General features: G+C 39.9%; 1 protein-coding gene across 2 annotated transcripts in view; it reads right to left on the bottom strand.

The window, feature by feature from the left end:
• Positions 1-1,719: 1,719 nt before the first annotated feature.
• Positions 1,720-25,007, bottom strand: part of MLLT3 (MLLT3 super elongation complex subunit) — a 325,185-nt gene continuing 301,897 nt past the window's right edge. For both annotated transcript variants that reach the window (XM_056117039.1, XM_056117040.1), the window contains exons 8-11: positions 23,339-23,438; positions 16,329-16,400; positions 14,670-14,741; positions 1,720-6,018 (exon numbers count right to left, since the gene is read on the bottom strand). In XM_056117039.1, the coding sequence (XP_055973014.1) occupies positions 5,887-6,018; positions 14,670-14,741; positions 16,329-16,400; positions 23,339-23,438 (376 nt within the window). In that variant the 3' untranslated portion in view covers positions 1,720-5,886. The remainder of the gene's footprint in view (positions 6,019-14,669; positions 14,742-16,328; positions 16,401-23,338; positions 23,439-25,007) is intronic.

Raw genomic sequence — 25,007 nt, forward strand, 5'->3', positions numbered from 1 at the left:
CCTGTTCAAAAACTAAGCCATCTTGCTGCATTTAGCACTTCTCACCAGACCACCCACCCAGACACGGATACACAAACCACATGTGTGAGGAATGCTGTTCAGCGAGGAAATCAGTATCAGTATTTCAACCTTATTACTTGCACAGACGGCCCTTTTAGTGCAACTCATTTGTTTTATCTTTTCAATAGCTTTGATTATTTTCTTTTAATGGCTTGGATTTATCCTTTTCTACCCTTTGAAACTTCAGAACTCCATGGTGGGGCTGCGTGTGGTAGAAGACATGATTATGAGGGGAAAATGAGCAAAAAGCTTTGCTCTTACCCACCCTCTCTCACCACTCCTAGGGCCACTGCTGATTGCTCAGTGCCCTGAGTTATTAAATGGACGCAGGGACCTCCCGTTCAGTTGCAGACCAACTTTTGGTGCAATTTAGCAGCTATAGCATTCAGTTATACTTAATATTTTCCAATGTGTATACTTCTCCAATACTTGGAGAAATCATATTGGCTATGCTTATTTAATTAAGAGGAAATCAAGGCCAACAGGCTAAGCTTATTTTTTATAGCTTTTGAAAAGACTGGCAATGTCTGTGAAGAAGGGGAACATATAAGGTGTGGATACTATTAGCTGGCAGAGAAAGCAGACAAATTGAAACAGCAAAGGTATATGAAATGTTCTTTTTCAGTGGAATTTAGGGCAAAGAAACCAATATAACAATTAGTTTCTCCAAGAGTCAGAACAAACAAGACCACAGCGTAAGATGCTATGTCCCTGAATTAATCAGAGAGATCAGGGCTCAGCTGAACTGCCATTTCTCTCCAGGCACCTTGCATACCCAACTGGGAACAGGATTCGGAGGGATGGTGGAGCAAATATACAAAGGAAATCTGGCTCAGTATACTTCCGACGTGAGGGCATTTGAGATAACATGCTAACTGCCCCCAATAGGCCTACGATACCCACCATGACTTTCTCTATGCTGGAGAAAATGCAAGGTCATTATTTTAAAATAAACAAATGCCTATCTGTGCTGAAACAAGGGTAAAGATTAGTTCAATATGAGGGTGGTCATTAGAAAGCTTAACAGCCAGTCAAGCTCATCTGGAACTGATGCTTTCACACTTAAAATCAGTTTTCAGTTGATAAGATAGAAGATGACCCACTATCATTTCCACAGGGATCAGTCAGCCTGGAGATAGTCGAGTTTCTCAAATTCAATTTAAGTCTCTTTACTACTAACTATAAGCTTTACCTTCAAAGCCTTGGTTAGCTGCCAAATTAAAAATGAATGTTTTCTATTTTACACTAATTTTTCTCCTTCTCAATCAAAGAGCATTTTTTGGCCACTAATGTGAATGCCGGCCCGTTGTCAAACTGTCCCTGTCTAGTGAGAGAGTACAGCTTATGAACAGAACCTTCCAGAGGAATGGGTGGGAGAGAGGAAAGGAGAGGAAAAAAATCTCATGCATTAAGTCACCGGTTCATCCCAATCATATGCCAAATAATTTTATGTCCAATTTCTGTAGAACTCACTGGTTTTTAGACGGAAAACTGTGCTAGGCATTCAAAGGAAAATGAGGTGAAGACTGTGTGCCCAGTGGCTCTGGTCTCTCCATCTTTCTTCATTATGGTCAACCTCACTGTTTCAGAAAAGCTAGGAGCTCATTTTTTTCCTCTATTAAAGCAAAGCCACACTTTGGTGAAATGACTCTTAACAAATCAGTAAGACTATATATTGTAAAGAAAACGGAACCACAATAGATTAGATATAAATTTAAGTAAAACACCTATTTCTGTCAATCTGTACTTACATTTCAACATGTGTTTTCGAGACGGGAAATACATCTTACGAATGCCTTGCAGTTCACATAGTAGTATCTACACATACATACACAGTGTATCTTTCAACAGAACTACACATACACACTCCATTTAAAAAAGATACTGACAGATTTATAAAACGTATTGGCCTTGCATTGTTAATCTCAAGAATACATTTTTTACTTAATTTATTTTTGCACTGCATGGTAGCTCTGGCCACCATAAAGGATCTGTCAGCATTTCCATCATAACTATTTTCAGAATACTGGAGTACAAGCGCCAAAATACATATTTACAGTTTACAGACAGTGGTGGCTTTGTCTTCCTTTTATATTGACTTTGATGCATCTTTACAAGTAATATTCAGGGATGGTAGTGCCTACCATAAAAAGCATCATACAAAGCAAAAGAGGTCCAAAGATGTAGACTTCCAGCCCAAGACTAAACTAAGCAGCTGTAGTAGTCTTTATCATAGTCATGAATTTAGAGCAACAGTTCAAAGCAAGATTATAATGTATGAATGTGTATGCATTTGTATACAAAACGCTAAAGGTGGAAAGCAATAAGCATACAGCAAGCTACTTCAGCGCTGATCACTTCCACGGTGAGAAAAATGAACACAAGCCACCAAACACAAACACTGAACAGTTCCAACACTAAACATCCAACTCCATTACATAGGTAGAGTTAAAATATGTAAGAGTCACATCTCTCTTGAACAAGTATGAAAACCTGTTAATATGTGTGGGGCTTGAAACCATACTTGGGATGTTGCAGACCTATATGGACTTTGTAAGGTGGATTCGCAAAAGATATGAGCAAAACCTTTTTCTGCTGGGAAAAAACTTTAGTGAAAGATAACCAATTTTATTGGCTCTTTCCACAAAAAGGTGGGTAGATGTTCAGATTAGAGATTTTCTAAGCAATTTAAACATGCTTAAAATATTCAATTTTTGTCTTCTAGCATTTGTGTCTCCTGATCTCCAGTTTTACTGTGTTTCTATTTTGACATAATATGCAAGCATATATAGACATACACATTTGTTTACACAGAGCAGTGGATTATGATGAAAACATGATATAACTGTGTACATTCATATTAACTTGACCGCTATATCCTGCTAGAAACATCCCCTCTCATATATATATATATTGCTGCAAAACTAGAGGTAAAAGCTAATTTAGAAGGAAAAAGAAAAGTTCTGTACAAACATTTCAGCCCCTCAAATTATTGGGGGAAATTTTAAGGAAAGCTTATCATACTCTGGTGGGCTCAAATCAGAGGCACACTCATCCAATTCATTTTATTTGAAATATTATATTCATATACCAAAGAAATTAAACCCTGCCATTTATCCTTTGTGCTTAAAAATCAAAGTCACTAGTAGGATATACATGTGCCTAAATATTTTTCAACAGGTTTCAAAAGTGAGTGTATATAAAGGTGACAGATCTGTATGAGCTACTTTCAGGTTTAACTATTTGAAATTAATCAAAAGGGAATTTGTTATTTCTGTGGTTAAAAATTGGATGAGAGAAAGAGTATGATGTCTAAAGTCATGATATAACTTTTACTCTACTGAAATTTCATGAAAAACGCATGTCTTGCTGTCTTGATGAGTAGCAGGATGATGTTTTCCTGAATTCTGTTATCAATTTACAGACTTAAATTCTGAGATATTCTAAAGATACCTTCTTTTTTAGTTCCTAAATTTTAGGTCTAAAGTTCATCATTGCAATAGGTGTCTCTTCTGCATTATTCTTCCTTGCTTGATCATTTCTATGTCTTACAGTTTCTTGGTTAGTAACCTAAGGAATAAAAGAATCTTTACATTGCCATATCATAGTTTTTGCCACACAACTTATTACAAAAATAAAATGGCCCAAATAACATATGTACATTCCTAGCTAAACTACACAGACATTTTAGTTAAACCACATACACTTCTGGCTTAATTAGAATATGTGAATTAGCAGTTAGAAGTTTTAAAAGATTTTTAAATTTTGCAAATAATTCCATACAAGCATTGCCCTCCCCTTTCACCTGTAGAGTTAATAACAAAACACAACTAAAACCACACAATTCATCAGTCACTTAATGTCCAAAATGATTCAGAAATACTCTTTGTAATTAAACATTTAGCAGTGGACTACACAACAAATGCTTCAAGTACGGTTCATGCCAATCATCAAGAGTCATAACATTATTGAAAAAGTACAGTTGTCCTCAGCAAGGACACTTCAGAGAAGTAATTTACACGGAGCATGGCTGTATTATAATTCTGTTAAAGGAAAAAATAGCGTCTTTGGATAGAAAGAAACAATGTTAAAAAAATCCCCTTTTTAAAATGCAGAAAAAACTTCATTTCAGTCTGCATTTACATTACTACCCAAAAGAATGGGTCTGGAAAGACCATTTTCTGTACAGACACTAGTTAATCTCTGTATGAAAAGACAGCATCTGGCATGAGAATAAACAAGGGAGATACTGGTCTATTAGCACACATAGAGACTTTCTTAAGGCTGATCCAGTGAATGAACCTTTGGATCCAGAAGTATTTCTTCATTTCTTTTCTTTTCCGTTGAGTTCCTAGCAAAAACTTGGAAGATGAGCTGCTGTTCCCACTTTGTATTTCTCCATTTATGGAGAGGATGGAATAATGACACCAAAAGTACTTTGGTTGTTTTTTTTTCTTTTAAAAATAATTTGCTTTCTTTTGCATGCCACAGGACAGATTTCTAATTTCAAAACAGGGTACATCAAGAACAAAAATCTCCCTCCCCAAACCATCTTTATTTTCACCAATACAAGAAATCCTTCTGGAAACATAAGCAAGGGACTAAGCAGGTATTGAAATCACTGAATCTACAAGTTAATACATAATCTGTTATGGCAGAATAACCAAGAATTTTTCCTCAAAGAAAGATTAAAACTTTCCAAATATAAAAAAATGTCCATGAGGATCATATGTGAATAAACAGAAATCTCTCATTCCAGGTTTTATGGTAAAGATGAATAATAAAACACTGACAGCCAGAGAAAGCTGAAACTCTTACTAATAAATAGGCCCAAGTAAAGAATTTCTACAACATTTCTTTAGAAAACAGAACCAGAATTCCTTTTTTGAAAAATAAGGATCCTGTGGAATGCCTTTTCTTCCATGTTTATCTAGTATAACCATAAAACAGACACAAGAATTGAAATGTGACGACAGCTCAACAATATGGATGCAGGACATTTACAGGTACACTTGTTTCAAAGTCCTACAGGTTTATTGACTAAGGCTAGACAGCAATTCGTATGATCCTATTTGGTGCATTTTCTACCATGGTCCAAGATCATTATATGGATACAGCCAAGTTGTGGGCCCCAACTTTCAATAAAAAGATCACAAAGAAGAAAATCAGGGCGGCTATTTGGTCCCCCCAGTTGAGAATTTGTGTCCTGGAAGTTGGAAAAACAAAAGGTGGAAAATACAGAGACTGCAACAAGTTAAAGGACTTGGAAAAAGTTGGTGGAGAGTGGCACGGTATACGAGTAAGGTCATTGGGCTTGGGATGGCAAGGGCGCTGCATTGAAAGAGCATCCACGGGACCAAGTATTTATAATGTCTTGTGGGGTCATTCCCTCAACGACTTTAGAATATCTGTATGCGACAATAAATAGATCAGTTATGTAATAAGGCAGTGTGTTGAATATGCATTCGTCCTGTGGAATGAACCACCACAGAGAGATACATGATACCATACACATTCTTTAAGTTTTCTTGTGTTGTGTTTGATTTGTTTGTTTTCAAGGCTATCCAGGCTAACTCTTCCCGGGGATTTCCTTGGAGAGAAGAGTGGTCCACTGAGGCTGGTTTGCTTAACCTCTCCTTTATCAAGAGATGATGACTGGCTTTAAAGAAAAATAAAGCTGAAAGTTGTTCGATTTTTATTTTTTTCCCTTTTGGTTGCATCATTGAGTGTTTTCATATAAACAAATAAAAAAATCACAACCAAAAAAAAAAACAAAAACCAAACCACCAAAACAATAGTTTTTTGATGCATCCAGTTGTTGTATCCTCAGGATGTTCCAGATGTTTCCAGGTAACTCTGTAGTTTACGAACTGTGGTTTTGTCCAGCGAGCAAAGGTCAAAATCAAATGTTGTGTTTGTGATATGAAAGTGTCCAGTTTCTTCTATAAGGTTCACAATCTAAAAGAGCAAAGAAAGTTAAGTTTGGGCAATAGGCAACAGACATCAAAAGACAGAGACAACTGAAGGAGGTCAAAATATTATGTATATTATTCTCAAGCGGGCCCAGTAACGTCTCCATTGGAGACTTTGTTGTTACTGTGTTTGACATATCGAATACTCTCGGTAGCTTGCCGGGCTCTCCGAGAGGGGCGGAGGAATCGAACTCGGGTCAGCCATGCTGGCCGCTTGTAAGGCAAACGCCCTACCGCTGTGCTATTGCTCCAGCCCAATATATTATCCTAAGTGTATAATATTTTCATTTGGAGACCAAAAGCTCCTATTCTAAGTGGGGGTGGGGTGGGTTGAGTGTGAGCTAACTATCTCTTAGTGAATTTATTAAGTCAAAGAATGTTATCAAAGAGAGCAGACAGCCAGTTTTTGTCATTCATGGAAGTCCTGCTTTCAAGTCAATAGCCTATACTAACCTAGAGCGGTAAAAATTTTTCTGCTTTGTCTCACAGTCATATCCCTGGGTTAGTAGCATACCAAGATTCCTTTAAAAAGTGATTACCCCTTTAGAGACAGAAGGGAATTCCTAGCAATAATAAAGGTTTTTTTTTTTTTAAAAAAAAAGGTATACAGTTCTATGCATAAATATGCACACAGGTTGCATAAATATGCATTCAACTCTCCTTTCTGATTACCTTATTGTTGAAAATTTAGAAATCAAAGAATCCTAAAAGAAACATAGGAAAGGGTCAAGGAGATGCCCACAAGGCAGAAACTTGGGAACTTTGCCAGTAAGAACATGCACCCCAGTCCCCCTTTGTTCCCAGAGTATTGCTGGATATTGTACCCAAAATGAAAAATACACTAAAAAAAGGAAGAGAAAAAAATTATTTATGATCCCCTGTAGATCATGGACAATCACTGGAAAATGGACTAAAGGAAAACTTGGGGCATAGGAACTATTATTTGCTCGAGCGGGCCCAGTAACGTCTCCATTGGAGACTTTGTTGTTACTGTGTCTGGCATATCGAATACTCTCGGTAGCTTGCCGGGCTCTCCGAGAGGGGCGGAGGAATCGAACTCGGGCTGGAGCGATAGCACAGCGGGTAGGGCATTCGCCTTCCAAGCGGCCAACATGGCCGACCCGAGTTCGATTCCTCCGCCCCTCTCGGAGAGCCCGGCAAGCTACCGAGAGTATTCGATATGCCAGACACAGTAACAACAAAGTCTCCAATGGAGACGTTACTGGGCCCGCTCGAGCAAATCGACGATCAACGGGAGGGCCTTTACCTTTACCTTTAGGAACTATTATATTGTTTAATTTGGGTACTGGCTACAATCACTTTGTTCATCTCATTGGAGATTTTTGTAAAACTTTAAATTTTAAAAAGCATTTTTCCTACTTCTCATTCTACTCACCCTTGAATACTCAGTGGTAAGCATTATCTAGGAAAAGAAAGCAAGCTTCTAGTTGTCTTTTGGGAATAGTTAGACCTCCTTTCTTACTGTATTATAACTTTCAAAAATATGATAAACAAAACTGGGGACAGAGGCATGGTTCTTTCCCTGGTTCTAAGGAACATGCTTCTGAAGTTTTAGTAGTAAGAGTGATGTTGGTCAATGTTCCATTCTCATTTTACTAATAATTTTACTAGAAGTGAAGATCATCCCTAGGTAATGCGGATTCTTTTGTTTGATTTTGTTTGGGGGTCACACCCAGCCGTACTCAGAGATTACTCCTGTCTCTGTGCTCAAGGATCACCCTGGGAGTCAGGGAACCATAAAGCGTATGGGGATGGAACCCAGGTCTGCCATGCAAGGCAAGTGCTTATGCACTGAATTGTAGTGTGTATTTTAAGTAATCTATCAAAAGTCCCCTAAAAAGATGTCCAGATTAAGTTCCCATATCAAAGGCCTGACAGACTGAGCCACTCCTGCTAAAATAAGCAGCTGTTCCCAGGAAGTTGTAGGGGCCCCAACATTACTCCATTCTGCCCACAGTTCCTAGAACTGGCCTAGGCAACCCTGCCTTATCAGTTTGTCCCAGTAACACATACATTCTATGCCTTTGCACCCAAATTTCTAGAACTGACCACACGACTCCCTTCACAAATGGGCAAAAAAAATATTTAATTATCTTTATATGATTGGCTCAGGACATTTCAGTTTATCCTAATTACATAAAAAGAATTTTTAAAAATCTTTTCTGTGTGATTTGCCTTAGAATATTTTTTATATAATTTACTTTTACCCTGAAATTGGGTTCATGGTTCCTGCTTGCCCCCTCCTAGGAGAAAGCAGAAGTTTCCCTCCTGAAGCAGCCCAGGTAAAGTGTCCCCTGAGTAAGTTAGACACGTTTCTCTCTTTAGAGGCCTCCACTCCGTCAGTCTTTGCAGTGAACCTTCTTTCAATGAACTCACTCTGCTCTACCTAAACTGTCTTGCTCCTGGTAAATTCTTTTACCATTCCAAGGCTTCGACCCAGTTTGGGTTTCAGCACTTCCTTAGGCCCCTTAATTAAGAATGTGTGTACACTGGGGGAGCAGAAAGTACCACACATAAGTAAGGCATTCGCCTTGCATAAGGCTGACCTGTGTTCGATCCCCAGCACTATATATAGTCCACTGAGCCCTGTCAGGTATGTTCCATGAACACAGAGCTAGGAATAAACCCTGAGCACAGTGAGGTGTGGCTCAAAAACTTATTTGAAAAAAAGAAAAAAGAAAAAAAAAGCATGTCTGCTGGGGCAAATTGACCTGGCAGAGGAAGAGGGTGATTTTTGCAAGATTTGCAGGGGAAAAAGCAAAATGAGCATTGGAGAATACAAATACAACTCAGTGTTCAATTCTTTCTCTCGCCTCAATTATTCCCTTTCTATAACTCATTTCTGAGATTTTATTCTAATAATCTTTTTCTAAAAGTGTAATTATTCAACATTTTATTTCTTAAATGAAGTTTTAGATGAGTTAATTTTACGTTGAAAACAGCAGCATGGAAACTTTTGACCTTCTCTTTTACAATTGGTTTTCTTAAAAGAAAAAAAAAAGAGTAAATTTGTGAACTATTCACTCTGGGTCAGTGACTTGCAATAGAAAATGTGTTTCCCATTCCTCCTGTATTTGACTTCCACGGGAACATAAAAGACACATCGAGCCCCAATCCAATTAATTGCACAACTCTGGGTTGGCTGTTATGGCCTTATTCAACCTTTGTAAGTGTTTTTTTTTTTTTCAGATAAACTATGAGTTTAATAATCAAGCTAGTTACTCCCATGGCAAAACCATGACAGACACAGCAAACAGCCTCTCTAATGTCCACTTAGCCCCTCTCCTTACTAACAGAAGCTTTATTTTCAGAGTGTGGCATCGTGCCCAGTTAAAGTACTTGGCAGATACCACTCCATACAACCGACTGGTTAGAAGCCTGGAAATGTTTTGAAAAGAGCACCACCCACAATGGGCAAGTGCCTTCTGCCCTGTGCCCTGGCTCTGGTCTGGAATGAAGATGTCTTTTGGAAATGCAGCAGCTATTTTCCCTTCATGAAGATGGTTGCGAGGTATGAAAGATGGCAGATCAGGAAGGCAAAGGGATGTTCTCAGCATGGTTTCTTTCAAGCCACTACATTGCCTATGGAAGACTTACCTCCCAGCCTCTAGAACCCTAGAGTGGGAGAGGGAGTGTCACTGCCTTAAACACTGGACTCAGTGCTGAAGAGATTACTAAGGGGATAGGAGTTTTCCCAGTTGTAATTAAAAGTACAACATGTAAGTAGAATTGAACAAGAGGGTAAAGGAGATAGCCCGAAAGATTACACAGCTCAGGCCTTGCCTGCAGACACCCTGACTTTCATCCTCAGCAATGCCTGGTGTCCCCGGGATTGTTGCACCCATGCAGTGCTGCATCACTGGGCCAGAACAAGGAATCATTACACTACCACACAACTGTGTTGACTGTGACCAGGAATGGCCCCATGCCTTAGGCACTATTTGAAAGACCTCTCTAAAAGAATTATTTCTTGATATAATTCATGAGCAAGATTTTCTCATAAATACTGAAATATACAAAAAGATCCACTGTCACTTACTTGATTAGTTCATAATCACAGAGCTTCGGATAAGTTAGCCTCCTACAGTTACATATATACAGATGTAAGCAAAATTCTATGATTGCACACAGACCTTTCAAGGCGAGCATGTGCTCATGATACATTTACTATTGATTGAATTAGTAATAATGTCTAGAAAGCACTCTTGTTTTTCTTATCGTGTAGAAATACTACAGACTTTGTGAAAATGAGTATATTTCCAAGAGAAACAAATAGTCTTTCAACTTGTACAATGGCAGCAAATGACAATTATTTCAAAGAGACTCCTCTTGCCAACCCTGTTCACTGGACTGAATGTTCTAACTTCTCAGTCTTTCATCTGTAAAATGGGGTTCAGGCCACGTGGGCACACTCCCCACTCCCCTTCTCAGCAGTGCAGTGCATCAAATAAGATGCAGTCCACGAAGCTTCCTTATAGCCTGTAAATTGCTACAAATATCAGTTAAACATGATTTAATTACTATTTAAATATAAACTTAATTATGTCAGAGAAAACTCTATGGGAACAAATGATCAGACCCAGTGGTTTTGTCTCCAGCCATCCTTGCCATTTCATTAGCATTAAAACAAAGGAAATAGTAAATACTACAAACTAAAATTCAGAACAGACCAACTCAAAGTTTGAAAAAAAAATAACAACAGAAGTTTGCAGGGAGAGAGCAAGAAAACTGGGAGAAGAGGGAGGGAAAAGAAAAGTAGTTGGATAACAAGCTAAAACCACAATGGGGTGAAAAGTACAAGTCTAGGTTTTCTCTTTAAAACGATGGACCCTCATACCATGCTTAAAAAAAATAGCTTTCTGTCTCAATGTTTCATGCCTCACTTATTACTTAACAATAAACAGAAAACAGAATAATAAAAATATCTCTGAGAAAAAAAAGCCACTTGATTTTAAAGCATAATTATACAATTGCCCACTAGGAAGTTCAGGCCTTTTCACATCACATCATTATAATAACTTGTTGGTTTCCAGGACTTCAATCATAGTCCTTCTACTTCCTGCACAACCAGCAAACCCCACCTTGCCTGCAGCCACAAACACACCAAGATAAGAAAGAATCTGATCAATCTAATTAAGGAGCCCTGCGATTTTATGAGAACCTCTAAGAGCACATCAAGATAAATGCAGAACACCCTGAAAGCAGAAACGCGGAGCTATTTGCATAAGGAAATGGAATTAGTACTTTGAATTATGAGAGCATGTCTTGGTGTCCTCATCTAAAGACTTCAGAGGAAAAATAAACACGGTTTCTTTTTTAAAGAACATGTAGTGAGAGGACCAAAAACACTGTATTACAGGACTTTCTTCCAGTGACACAAGTCACAAGGCCTAAATACACCCTGCTTAGCCACAAAGGATGCCACGGTGTCTCTCTCTGCAGGAATCCCCAGCTCAGCTGATGCACCAAGGCATGGAACTGCAATAAGTCCTAGAAGACAGTGTCTGCTTCTAAGGGACATGGACAGGGACACTGGGGCTGTGTGGGGAGTAGAAAGGAGGAAAAAAACATGTTTTATCAACTCAGTCCTCCGATTATGGTGGTTGTGAAAACACTTGTAATAGATTTTTTTTTAATAAAGCAGTGTGTGTGTGTGTGTGTGTGTGTGTGTGTGTGTGTCTGAGCATGTGGGGTGGATGGGGGTTGTTACCACTAAAACTTTTATAAAATTTAAGCAGGGCAAATCAGTTCATTAAATCAGTGGCTCCTTTTCACAACCCTGTTTACAACGGTGGACACAGTCTTCTTAGAGTGTCTATTTTAAAAAAAAACAACAAAAAACAACAAAACAAAAACCAGGGTTCTTTCTGCCCAGAGTAGCCTCTTCATGGAGTGAGAAGTAATCAACAAGGTCTGCTATAAAGGTCCTCCTGCCTACATTTGCCAAGCCAAGTTTGCGCACTCTTACATCTTCCTGTAGTGTGGCTGTGGCTCTAGGCTGGGAAGCACTGGGCACTGAGTGACCATGAACCTCTAGGGTCAGAAGTGGTCTTCAGGCTCTAGTCTACAAGGGACTCAAGAGGACAGTTTCCCTGGAGGGCGAAATCCTTTCCAGCAGGACACATCTTTGTGGTCAGGAGGAAACTCCCAGAGAATCACTGCTTATTCCCTATCTCCCCAAAAATGGTTCTGAGAGTCCAAGAGCTATTACCTCTGTTGCTTCACTGTCTTTAAAGCAGTCCTGATTTTCCTCACAGCTTTTTTTCCTTTGCTAAGTCAGATGCAAATCTAGACTCTGAGTCGAAAAGCTAGAAAAGTTAGACAGACTCAACCTGCATCTTCAAATAAATACGGGATGCACAGTATAGAGAAAAGCCCACTTCTCAGTCAGTTCTAGGTACTGACATCTTGCTACAAGACTGATCTTTACTCTTTGGAAAAACGACAAGAGACAAGATTAGAATGGAGTGACAGTATAGTTTTCAGTACATGGCCCACCCAGGTTCAATTCCTGACACCATGTATGCGCTCTCCAAGATGGGTGCCAGAACTGTACGCTTCCAGAGTAAAACAAAGAGATGAACCATTTTTAGAGAGCCAAATAAAGCTGCCAGACCAGAGTTTTTTGATAAAATGCATCTAATAGGAAATAACCTAGTGTGAGAGCCCAGGCTCCCCACAAGTCTCCGTAGGTGTTGAGTTCTGCCTGCAGAGGACAGACAAACGGGGTGGAATGTGTTCCCGTGAAGAGCAGATCTCAAGGTGGAGGATAACATTAGTCCTCAATAGTGCTACGTTTTACAATAGGAATTAATTAAGCAGTAAACCGTGACAGGACATGCATCATGGTATCATAATCACAAGCCTCAGCTGCATTACAAGGCAAAAGGCCAAAGACCGAGAGCTTTCAACCAGCCTGGGAATGCAATTAGGGTGAAACGCTGTGCACCCTGGAGTGCCTTTATGCCAGGTTAAAAATTCATAGATCTCCTTCTCTCCCTCTAGAACACTAAAATAATCTGCTTTGATGGAATTCTCTAGTCAGCCACCTTCCCTCACATTCTTTCAAAGGTCAGAATAAAGGACATGAACCTGGGAATGCCAATGACACCAGAAGGGAAGACCCTCAATAGACTCATCAGCTGGGCCTCCTTTGTGCAAGTGTCGACCCTCCCCAGACATCTGTCCTGCTCTCCATTTTGGGTTCGGCTCGGGTATTAATAGCTTTTTTTTTTTTTTAATTTTGGACAACTGCTCCACAGTGGCCCAGAGAAGGAGGGGAGGATCAGCTAACAGATTTACCACCACCATTTGGTCAATTAGGCCCAAATAATTGGTTAAGTGGCAGGCAGAGCATATCTCAGTTCTACAGAAGAAAAACGGAAGGAAAGACTATCAAAGTACTGGGAAATGTCTTAGGGCAAGTTACTCGAACCTTGCTTTCCTACTGATTACACACTTAAATGACAATGCAAAATATGTCATTTAGTCCCAATTAAGAATTATAGGTCTGAGGTCAGAAAGATCGCTCGGATGGGCAGGAGTGTGTGTGCTCTGCGTGTTAGAGGCTGGCTTTAAGCCCATACATCGCATGGCTCCTTGGGCACTTCAAGGAGTGACCCTTGAGCATGTGACCAGAGTGATCCCTGAGCACCACCAGGTGTGGCCCAAAAAAACAAAACAAGACAAAAAGTAACTCTAGGTGTCTACTCTTTTCTTCAAATCTGAAACTCTGAAAGAGTTAAAAGCTTATCAGGGTAATCAGGAAACTCGGCAAGTCTGAGAGTGTGCAGTTATAGGTTTTAGTAAAAATGTACACAGAATATAAATGTGACCATAAATATGACTGTCAGAGTATTAATGTGGCCATTAAACATGAAAAAGAAAAAACAAAAACTAACCCACACACAGCTGGAGTAGATTAAGTACAAGTCATTTGAAAACAGTAAAAATAAATAAATTTAAACAGTGAAATAATCTACAAAATTTCCCTGGAATTTAGAATATTACCTTCTCTCTGGGCATTAAAGGAAACTTATGTTATTAATACCCACTTCTAATGCAACGAACACACCATACTGTACCTGTATGAAAACTAAAACCACCCTCTTATCTCAAGGCATCAAACTGTAGTAACAGAGCTTTCCTACTCTGCAAGTCTTCCACAGCTAACCTTTAATAATAGAATGTATGCTGTACAAAATAAGAGAAATGAGGAAAGTATTAATTTTCCTTGGAATAGCATAGACAAAAGGTTACTAAATTGAATCGCAAAATGTTTACAACACTTGACTGAATTTCTTATCACTGTTTTCCTTGGATACCAGTAGCTGGGCCCAAAAGCTTCTACATTCTCCTTTTTGGTCAATGTTCCGGCCTCCACGGAGAGATGGGGTCATGCCAGCCACATCCTCTCCAGAAACGCATTGCTCTCCATGGTGGCAACACAGTATTTGACCAGCTTTGGAAATAAGTGCCTTTCTTAAATAACTGGAGCAGCCTGAGCCCTGTTCGGACCATTGGGGGCTGGTCTGGGCTCTGGTTCTATCACCTGGCCCTAAATCAAAAGAGTTCTGGAGGTCTCTGGAAGGGGCTGTTTGATGAAACAACTCTCACCTGTTGCAGAATGTGTCTTTCCCTCAGCGTCATTAACCTTCTGTGGAGCTCTACCAGTTCATCTAGGTATGCCTGCAAGAGAAGAGCATCCCCCCACCCCGACATAAGAGTAAATACACAGGAATGCACAGGCAGCAGGTGGGTGCACAGCACTCTGCTCCCCTCCGCTCCCCTCCCTTCCCTGCTGCAGACTCAGTGCCGGGACTCAGTGCCCGAGGCCACTGCAAGCTCTCTCCCAGCCACCCATACCATAAGGAAGGTGCCATCTTTCAAAAGCCCATTTCTTAAACTTTTTATTTCCAACAAGATACCAGCAAGTACACTCATTCTTTCTTTCCCAGCAAGGATTGAACAAATGAAAAGAGGAACGATCAGGAGTCTCTTACTGTTTTCAGGTTTTCAACCTTCGACACTCTTTATCAGAGAAATGGAAAAAGAGACCGTACATAGAAATATCAATGGCCATTACCAATAATGTCATGGAAAAAGCCAAATTTAAAAAAAAAGTCTTCTCAGGACGAAGAGGTTTCTCAAAGGGCCAGCATGCATGTTTTGCACATAGGAGGCTCAGTATGCTTGATGTCCAGCATTTCATGGACCCCAGAGCACATCACTATACAAGAGCAACTCACTAAGCATTACTGGATATGAATATCCCCCTCTCCAAACATAATAATAATAATAATGATGATGATGATGATGATGATAAAAACTAGCAACAACAGAAAAATCTGATAGCTCCCTCTTTCATTTGCTGAATCTTTGCTGGAAAAGAATGAGTCGACTTGCTGGAATCTTGTTGGGAATAAAAAATTCAATGTTCATAGCTAACATTGCTAATAGCATTAACTGACAGACAGAAGAATGTCTTGTGAAAATAAAGAGATCATTATCTAAATCAGCAGAGATGTGTCTCTATCCATATGCAAACTCTTGAAACATTTTTTTAGCATTACGATATGGATGTTCCTAGAGCCATTTGCAGTAAAAGCAGAGGAAAAGGCTGATAAGGCAAGTACCCGGGTTGGTCCTGAATTCACAAAGCATGCATGAATCCAGTCCACACCAGGTGACTAAATGCACCCCTCACCTCAAAAAGGTCTCACAGTCAGACTTCAGGTACATGATGCACATTTGTGCAAAATATACTGAAATGCCCAGGTCATCTATGTCTGAGATTCGTTAGCAACTATATACCTTTACCCGAAATTCTACTATCTCCCAAATCAATATACATTAAATGCCTCGGACAAGGCAGAGATCATGCCAAATGTGGCGTAAAATCAATCTAAATATTGAGACGTAATCAAAACTTGGAGAATAAACTCTGAGACACTATGAAAAAGTGCTCATCATTTCAAAATCTTGGGTACTTCTGAGAAACAAATGAAGAACCATCAAAGATGATCAAGAGAGGGGCTGGAGCGATAGTACAGCGGGTCGGGCATTTGCCTTGCACAGGGCTGACCTGGGTTAGATTCCCAGCATCCCCATATGGTCCCTTGAGCACTGCCAGGAGTAATTCCTGAGTGCAGAGGTAGGAGTAACTCCTGTGCATTGCTGGATATGACCCAAAAAAGAAAAAAAAGTGATCAAGAGAAACAAAATAGAACAGGTATTTCTGGGCTGAGGCCTTCACAGTAAGGACTGTAAACCTACCTTGTCGCATTCACCATTCTTTATTTGTTTATCTGATTTGCTTTGCTTTATTGGACTTTTCACTTCAAGAATCTAGGGATCAAAGAGAACATCATTAAATTTGACTGTAAGCACTTCTCAGCTAACCTTCTCCCAAGACAAAGACATGAATGAAATATCATACAATAACATCACTTTCCAAGTAGCATTGCACTTCTATACACTTTTTGTCTCTTCTAATCTTACTTTTTCTTGGTAAATAAATGACTTGTGCCTAAAATGCTGAGTCAGAGCAACAGAACTTACAGAATAAAACTTGATAAGGAACCTGACCTAGGCTCCCAAGGCTGTATCTCTCTCGTGCCAACACTCTCACACATATGTACAACAGCTGAGTTATACTGGATTATAGTCCCCTCTGGCAAAAAATTTTCTTATACATTCTGCTATTTCAGCATGGCTACCAAGGCTGGGTATGTTACAGATGATAACACAAACACTGAAATATGCTTTTTAGTACCTGGCTGGCCTTACTCATATGTCCTAAATTGACACAGCTTAAAAAAATGAAGAGGGTCATCAGTACACTGACGGTTTCCGACTTGGGATCCTCCAAGCCAACAAATCAAAGCTGGGACTGCTTTCTATGTGGTTACCTATAAAAAAATATCAAATGGCTTTTCTTTCATCTGGATCCATTTTAGTGTAGATATAAATACTAGTTTTGGTACAGTTCATGTGCTTCAATGAGGAGAATCTATGTTTCTAATTAATAAAAACAAGAAACAATGATTAGTTGACAAACATGGTTGATTTATTGAAGAACATAAAGAAATTTGAGGATCAAATTGAGGATCATAAAGAAAATATTTAAGTGTCCTTTGTTTAAAATGGTTGAGAACCACTGCAATTATTGATAAGTGTTCACAAATATATGTGAACTAACAAAGCTATGTCATTTGCTTTCTCATTATAACCTCATCACCAAGTGAGTTGTATAATCTGAAGATAAGTTTGAGGAGGAAAATGTCCAATAAAGGACTTGCTCTTGCTTAAGAAACCTTATACTCCTAATGCTCTTTTTTTTCATTCTAGGCAATAACACACACACACACACAAACACACATCTCAATTCTGTTGAGAGGTTTATCATATTCCACAAGACAAAGAATATTTTACAAATCAGCCCACTCTTGATTTGCAGCGGAAAGATCACTGATTGATACTCAGAGACATTCGGTCCCTAGTCCTATCATTTAACACCGGGGCCTCAAAAAATGAGATGAATGAGGGATGAATAAGCTACACGCAGGTTCTCATTCAATTATAAAAGTTCATACATCAAATACTGTACTTGTTGAACACAGAACCATGACATTTAAAAAAGACTAAAATGCTTCTAAAAAAGATCTATTTTTCTTTTAAGTTTAGAATAATGCTTGTGTAAGAAGTGAGTTTTTCTCATGGGGTTTTTCCTAAGTAAATTGCCTTTAAGTCTTCATTTTTTTTTAACGTTACGATAACAGATATCCAATTGGTCAGGCTAATTGAAAGTCCAATATTTTTGGCAACACAAATCACTTAATAGCACAGGTAAGGCAACCATTTTTTAATAGCACGTTCCATCAGGAAGAAAGCCAAAATCTCCCGCACGGCTCAGAATTTCCTCCTCTCTATTGTTGTTGGAAAGGACCTCCAGGGAAAACTGAGATGTGAGATTTGCGGTAAGCAGGTCAGTAGATGGCACTCCTCGCCAATGCAGATACAGAGCTTGGGGCCCCGAGCAGAGACAATCTGCTGAGATTTCAGACAGAAATCTATTGAGAAAACAAGCCCGATGGCTTGCCTTGTTTGTGCACTAGAAAAACGGAATCGTCTTCCCCTCATCCTGAGTCCACCTCCCGCTCCCGTTCCCCAAATCCCTGTTCTGTCCTCGTCAAAGTAACAAGGTCTCCGAATGTGTGACAGAACTTTGCTAGCTAGGCTTTGCGTGTTCAGCCACGTTTCTTTACAAAGCAGAAAACAGACAACATTCGGGTGCTCCAATCCCACCCGACACATTCCGAAAGTGCTACAGCGCAGAAGGCCAAACTACATTGAAATCCCAGTTTCTTTCTTCTGAAGCGGCAGTGGCAGGAACAAAAGCTCCGGGTGTCAGTGATCCGCCTCAAGTTACTGAGTGGCTGCCCAGAGAGGGCTCAGTTAATCTTCCTGCTTTGATCTCTCCCAGCTCCAAAATAAACAGCTTTGTCAAAACCTCATTCGGAGGGAGCTGAGCCATGCTGAAGACAATTGTGTTATTTATGATCATTTCTTATCTTGAAGGAAACAACTCTAGAATATACAAGTATAGCACCTTGTCTTCCATGGGATTATTTCAAACCAGTTTAACTGGATAGACTCTTTCATTTCATTCAACATGCCTTACAGGCTGATAGGTGATTTATGATATTCTGAATATTAACTTGAGTCCAGTGGATCACCTCCTTCTTCAGGCTCTCCTCTCCTCCCTGCCCCCCCCCCCCATCTAAAAAAAGATTAGATATTTTGCATTTGTTTAAAATTCACATTACTGGAGGTTTGAGGTTCTAAAAAACAAAACAAATTTTTGGTTAAAAGGCTTGGCACTCACTATTATTCTAAGTGACACTGAGGGAAAACAGCCCCCTAGACTGCAATGATACCCCCTTTATACACATGGCCATCTCTGAAAGTAGGCTGTGACCAGCGGCTCTCCAGTCCTTAATCAGAGTAGAGGGTTGGAAAACGAAAATTTCAAGATTATTATTTTTCTGTACCCCTTTGAGAGGACTGACAACTTAATTATATTCAGCAGATGGATTCTCCATTGGTAAATCTTTCATGTTAATGATCACTAGTAGCTCCAAACAATACCCAGGTTAATGACTTGATTTGTTGACATGTGGCACGATGCAAGAGCTTTGCCGCCCCCCCCCCCCCCACACACACACACACACGCGCACACACACTAGAAAATGTTTGATTCAATTAAGCACTTTCCCTCTTCTCTAGTCACTGGGAGATTTGAGAAAAGGTAAAGAAAAACCTTAGCTTTGCTTGAGTAATTTACAGAAATTTGAGAGATCATTATCACTTTGCAAACAGAGAACAGCTAAGGGGTACGGAAGGAGGAAATTTAGTCTTACTATTTCACAGGCCTTCCTGGTACTTTTTTTTCATCTATTTTATTTGAAATGAAATTCCAGAGTCTGTCTCTCTTTGTCTCTGTCTCTCTCTGTTTCTCTCTCTCTCTCTCTCTGATATGACTTTAGATTTTTTCTTCTTAGGTCACACCGGCAATTCACAGGGGTTACTCCTGGCTCCTGCACTCAGGAATTATTCCTGGCAGTGCTCGGGAGACCATATGGGATGCCAGGGATCAAATCTGGGTCTGTCTCATGCAAGGCAAACACACAGTGCTATCACTCTGGCCCTGACTTTAGATTTTTAAGTGATTTTTCTTTTTTAACTATTTCACATCATTGCCATGGAGAACTAAGAAAGTCTAGACTTTGTTCTAAGAAGTCTCAAATACTGACTTAGTGGAATAGCATCACACCTGACCCAGGTGAGGAGAGTGGTTAGGAAAATAATCCCAGATTTCAAAAAGCTCTTCTTGGGTTAGGAAGATAGTTCCAGAGCTGGAGCACATGCTTTGCATATGGGAGACCCAGGTTAGATCTCTAGAAACACAGGATCGCCCAAGTATGGCCAGGAGTAGCCCCTGAGCAACTGCTGGCTGTGACCTCAAAATAAAACAAGCAAACAAATAAGGTTGTCTTGATTTCTCAGGTCGAAACACATCATGCTGAGGTGGTGAGCACTCCTGTGGTACATGTACTTCCTTCCCTAGACTAGCTAAAAAAATGAAAGCAGATGGACTTTCCCATTATGACAGCAGAAGGGGAAAGTAACATGAAGCTGCATATTCCTGACAGATTGATGATTCACATGTGTGAAGTTATATTTGTCAAATAAACATGTGCCAGGGAACCAGTGGTATGCTATTTAATTCAATAAGGTGCATTTTTACTTTCTTCTGGTAGATGACACCATTGACTTTTGTTTTATTTTGCTAGACTGATTTGAAAAACAAAAATGTCTGACCAACATTCTGCAAGCCAAGGGCGGTTCCACATTACCCATCCAGAAATTATGTAAAGATAACTATTATGTTTGTAGGACAAGACAGGAACTTGCTGGAGCTGCTTTCATTTAGCAAGCATGGGGTCAGGGAGATAGTTCAATGAATAGGGCTGACCTCGGTTTGATCCTTGACATCCCAAATGGTCCCCTAAGCATCACCAGGAATGATTCCTGCCTGTAGAGCCAGCAGTGATCCCTGAACATAGACATGACCCCCACCCCCACCCCAAACAAACAAACAAACAAACAAAAAAACCCATTTAGTAAGTATAACTTTAACCTGTCCTGGGAAAGATGCTGAAGGAGATCAGCAAGGGATACATGTGCACACCCCTAGATCCCAGCCCTAACACTGCTGCCTCATGAAATATTTTTATTTTTCTCTATTTTACATCACCTACTAGAAGCAGAATCAGGCCTAACTAGATTTAGAGTGGATATAAAGATATGGTCAAGGTCCAAATTAAAATTTTCTATAATCTCCGACTAAAGCACAAATTTACCAAAGACCCTCCCCTGACCTGGTTATCTCACCCAGCACTGATTGGTCATGAGCATTTCTGCCTTTCATCTTATTACCCACCTTGAAATGTTTGCTGAGAGGTATTAAATAGCTTGGCCAGAGGTGAAAGTTGGCTGGGCCAGGAGGAAATATATGGTCTACACAAAGGTGGGATCAAGAATACATGTACTAAGTCCTGGAACAGCCAGCCTGGAAGGCTGGACTTGCACTTATAGGGTGGTACAAAGAAAAGTAGCTAAACAGTAACTGGTAAAGAATAGTGATTCTATTCCTTCTTAACAATGCAGAATTATCTTGTTTGTTTTGGGCCCCACCCATGTCATGGGGGCTGGGGGCTACAACTGATTCAGAGTTCAACGGTTGCTCTCAGTGGAGCTTGGGCACAATGTGGCACTGAGGATTGAACCTGGGTATCCTATGCACACACCAATTATGCTTTCCCTCTAGCCTCAAAATGCAGCATTTCAGATGTTGATAAACCTTATGTGTGATGACTTTTGAATGTTAAATTGTAAGATATTTGGCTAAAAAGAAAAAAGTCTTCAGCTGTAAAATAGCATTTTCCCAGTAAAAGCAAAGATTACAAATACAAGGTCAAGACCATTTAAAACTGCAGGACCCCCATGAAACAGAATATTATAAGAACAAGCTTTTTCTTCAGGTTAAAATGCATGCAGTAATTTTAGTTGACTATTGTACAAATTTCAGGGAATTTAGCTAAACAAAGAACAGGGATATCAACTTATGGACAATGAAATATTTATAAAGTTCATGATATGGAAGGAGTTTATTTTAGTATTTAACTGATCCTAACCCCAGCCACACACTTTTTTTTTCTTTTTGGGTCACACCTGATGATGCACAGGGGTTACTCCTGGCTCTGCACTCAGGAATTGCCCCTTGTGGTGCTCAGGGGACCATATAGAATGCTGGGAATCGAACCTGGGTTGGCCGCATGCAAAGCAAACGCCCTACCCGCTGTGCTATTGCTCCAGCCCCCCAGCCACACATTTTTAACAAAAGCTCTGCATCACAACTTTCAAAGTTTTGTCCAGACCTTATGAAATAACAATATTCAGAGTTGACTGTCAAATTACAAAGTTTTTCTTGAGCTTGATTTGTAGCAGTGATGACAACCATCATTTTCTAGATTTTTGTTATCTATGACTTATAAAGGTAAAGGCCCTCCCGTTGATCGTCGATTTGCTCGAGCGGGCCCAGTAACGTCTCCATTGGAGACTTTGTTGTTACTGTGTCTGGCATATCGAATACTCTCGGTAGCTTGCCGGGCTCTCCGAGAGGGTTGGAGGAATCGAACTCGGGTCGGCCATGTTGGCCGCGTGCAAGGCAGACGCCCTACCCGCTGTGGTCACAAGTAATACTTCTCTTGTGAATAAGTAAGCAAATAGAGAGCACCTATAATAATAAACATTTAGAACTCATATGATAGTTCAATAGGTAGGACATTTGTCCCTGGTACCCCACATGAACCTAAGGGCATTGACAGTAGTCATTTGTTAGTGCAGAGCCAGGAGTAATCCCTGAGCACTGCCAAGTATAGCCCCAAAGCAAAATAAATAAATAAATAAATAAAAATAAACAGGGGCTGGAGAGATAGCACAGCGGGTAGGGCGCTTGCCTTGCATGTGGCCGACCCGGGTTTGAGTCCCAGCTTCCCATATGGTCCCCTGAGCACCGCCAGGAGTAACTCCTGAGTGTAGAGCCAGGAGTAACCCCCATACATCGCTGGGTGAGACCCAAAAAGCAAAAATAATAATAATAATAATAATAATAATAATAATAATAAACATTCACCAACAACCAAGTGCTAAGTTGGTACAGACACTGCCTCATGCTTTTTAAAAATATTGTTATCTTCCTAATATCCAGCAACACAGGCATTAATTAAAATAGCTACTTACAGTTGAGGAAACCAAGTATCAGAAGTTAAAAGTTAATTTGCCCCCAGTAAACTGTTGTAAATTAGGGAAGCAGAGAGCCAAGCTTTCTACTAACCCCACAGGCCATAATCTTTCTAATTCATTAAGCCATCTACTTATTATGGGAGAAAATGTCTAGAACAAGGAGCAAACAGGCATCACTAGGTCATTTTCTTTTTCTGTATCAATTTCATGAATGAATGCAATAGAACTTGCCATCATGACAGCAGAAGTTCTTTTACCCTGTGAGTTTATTCCTGAGGTCACAGATTCTAGATTCTTACTTGGTATTAAAAGGGAATGATGTTTAAAATTAAAGGGTAAAACTTTTCACCAAGAACTTTGTTAAAATGATCACATCTAGTCAGCAGAATCCTGGAAATGCAAACCCAGCAGTTTACCTGGTTGTTGTTGGTTTTTAGTAAGGGTGGTGGGGGTTCATGATGTAGGGATGAAGAAGCAGAACTGCTTTCACTGTCACTGCCATCGCTCAAGCTAACTCTGAAAGGAAAGAGAGAACACGTATGCATTATTAGAAACAGACAACTTTTAACTACCCTTAGAAATAGGCAAAGAGCTAAGGAGCTAAACACTGATCAATGAAAATGTGTTTCATTCATGCAACTGCTCTTTCACACTGGTTCTTACTTACTTTGTCTTATTTGGAGTCTGGGGTCATACCTGGTAGTGCTCAGAGATTACTCCTGGCTCTGCATTCATAAATCACTCATGGGGGACTGTATGGGATGCCAGGGGTCGATCCTGGGTTGGCTGGGTGCAAGGCAAATGCCTTACTCACTGTACTATTTCTCTGGCCCCTTGGTGCTTCCTTTATATATGAAATGGAAGGGTTTTACCTATTTCTCATTTAATGATCCTGCCTCTTATTTTCAGATGAGAAAATTGAGATTCACAGAGACTGGGTCACTCATCTAAAGTCAGAGGTAAAAGTCTCCCTGTTTGTGGGCTCTATTATCAAGGGCTAAATTTAGAAGTTCAGCAAAAATAGAAAACGTGTAGTTACAGACTTCTGTCCCTTCCTGTCCCCTCCTTACAGGTAAAGATCATAAAAATGACTAAAATACAAGTTTCAGGCTAGAAGCAACAGCCAGAAGCACCGGGACGGTGGCCCCACATGACTGACAGCTCAGAGAGGCAGTTAACGATGGGCTCTGTGAATCACCACCCCTCATTTCTAATGTGGAATGAATGATTCAAGGCTGTTGCTAGTTCCAAACATTCACAGGAAATACACTACAGCAACCTGAAGACAGTGTGTGCTCGGCTAGCTGCTTTAGGAAAATATGTATCTTTCAACAATGAAGGACAAGAAAAATAGTACCTCCTCCATCATGTTTTTTGTTTGTTTTCAGAATGAAGTAGAATTCTCTTTCAGCAGAGTAAGAGATATATTTTCACTCTGCTCTGCTTGAGAATCTAGCCCTCCTTTGGTGGTTGTTCTCTTGTATGGCTAGACAGTAAACTCCTGTAATACTCTCAGAAACAGAAAATGCTTGAGATATCAGGAATTTGTCTTTTGCTCTGAATAGGCAATAACATTCTACTTCTGTAATATATTCAGAGAGACAAGATAAAAGACAGGAAATGAAAAGGATATACTGGGGCAGCCTTTCGGTAAAAACGAAGGGTGCTTGTTTTCCTTAACTAAATTACATTAATGAAGTGCTCAGTTGAAGCACAGCTTTAAAATGCTTCTTGACTGAAGTGGAAAGCTGAGTATTTAAACTGATTAAACAGTTGAGACTTCACAAGTGCAATGCAGATCAAATGTTATCCTGGTGCTGCTCTGCTAACGGCTCACGTCAGGCAGGGGAAGAGCCTCGCAGATGATATGCAACACATTAGACAATTCACAGATGGGTATGATCTGACCACACTCATTCAGGAGGTCAGGCTGCGTGTGGATTATAGAATACCAAGATATTATGCAGGACAGTAACTTAGGAAATTGTCTAATGGGTCATGAACTTTTCATCAGCTAAATCTGCAAGCAGCCAGACAATTTTGGTTATTACAAATCGGCTACTCACTCCATTTTGCCCTATTTCT

The sequence above is a fragment of the Sorex fumeus genome, unplaced genomic scaffold (genome assembly GCF_029834395.1).
Source record: "Sorex fumeus unplaced genomic scaffold, SorFum_2.1 ptg000034l, whole genome shotgun sequence".
In the NCBI taxonomy this organism is placed as follows: domain Eukaryota; kingdom Metazoa; phylum Chordata; class Mammalia; order Eulipotyphla; family Soricidae; genus Sorex; species Sorex fumeus.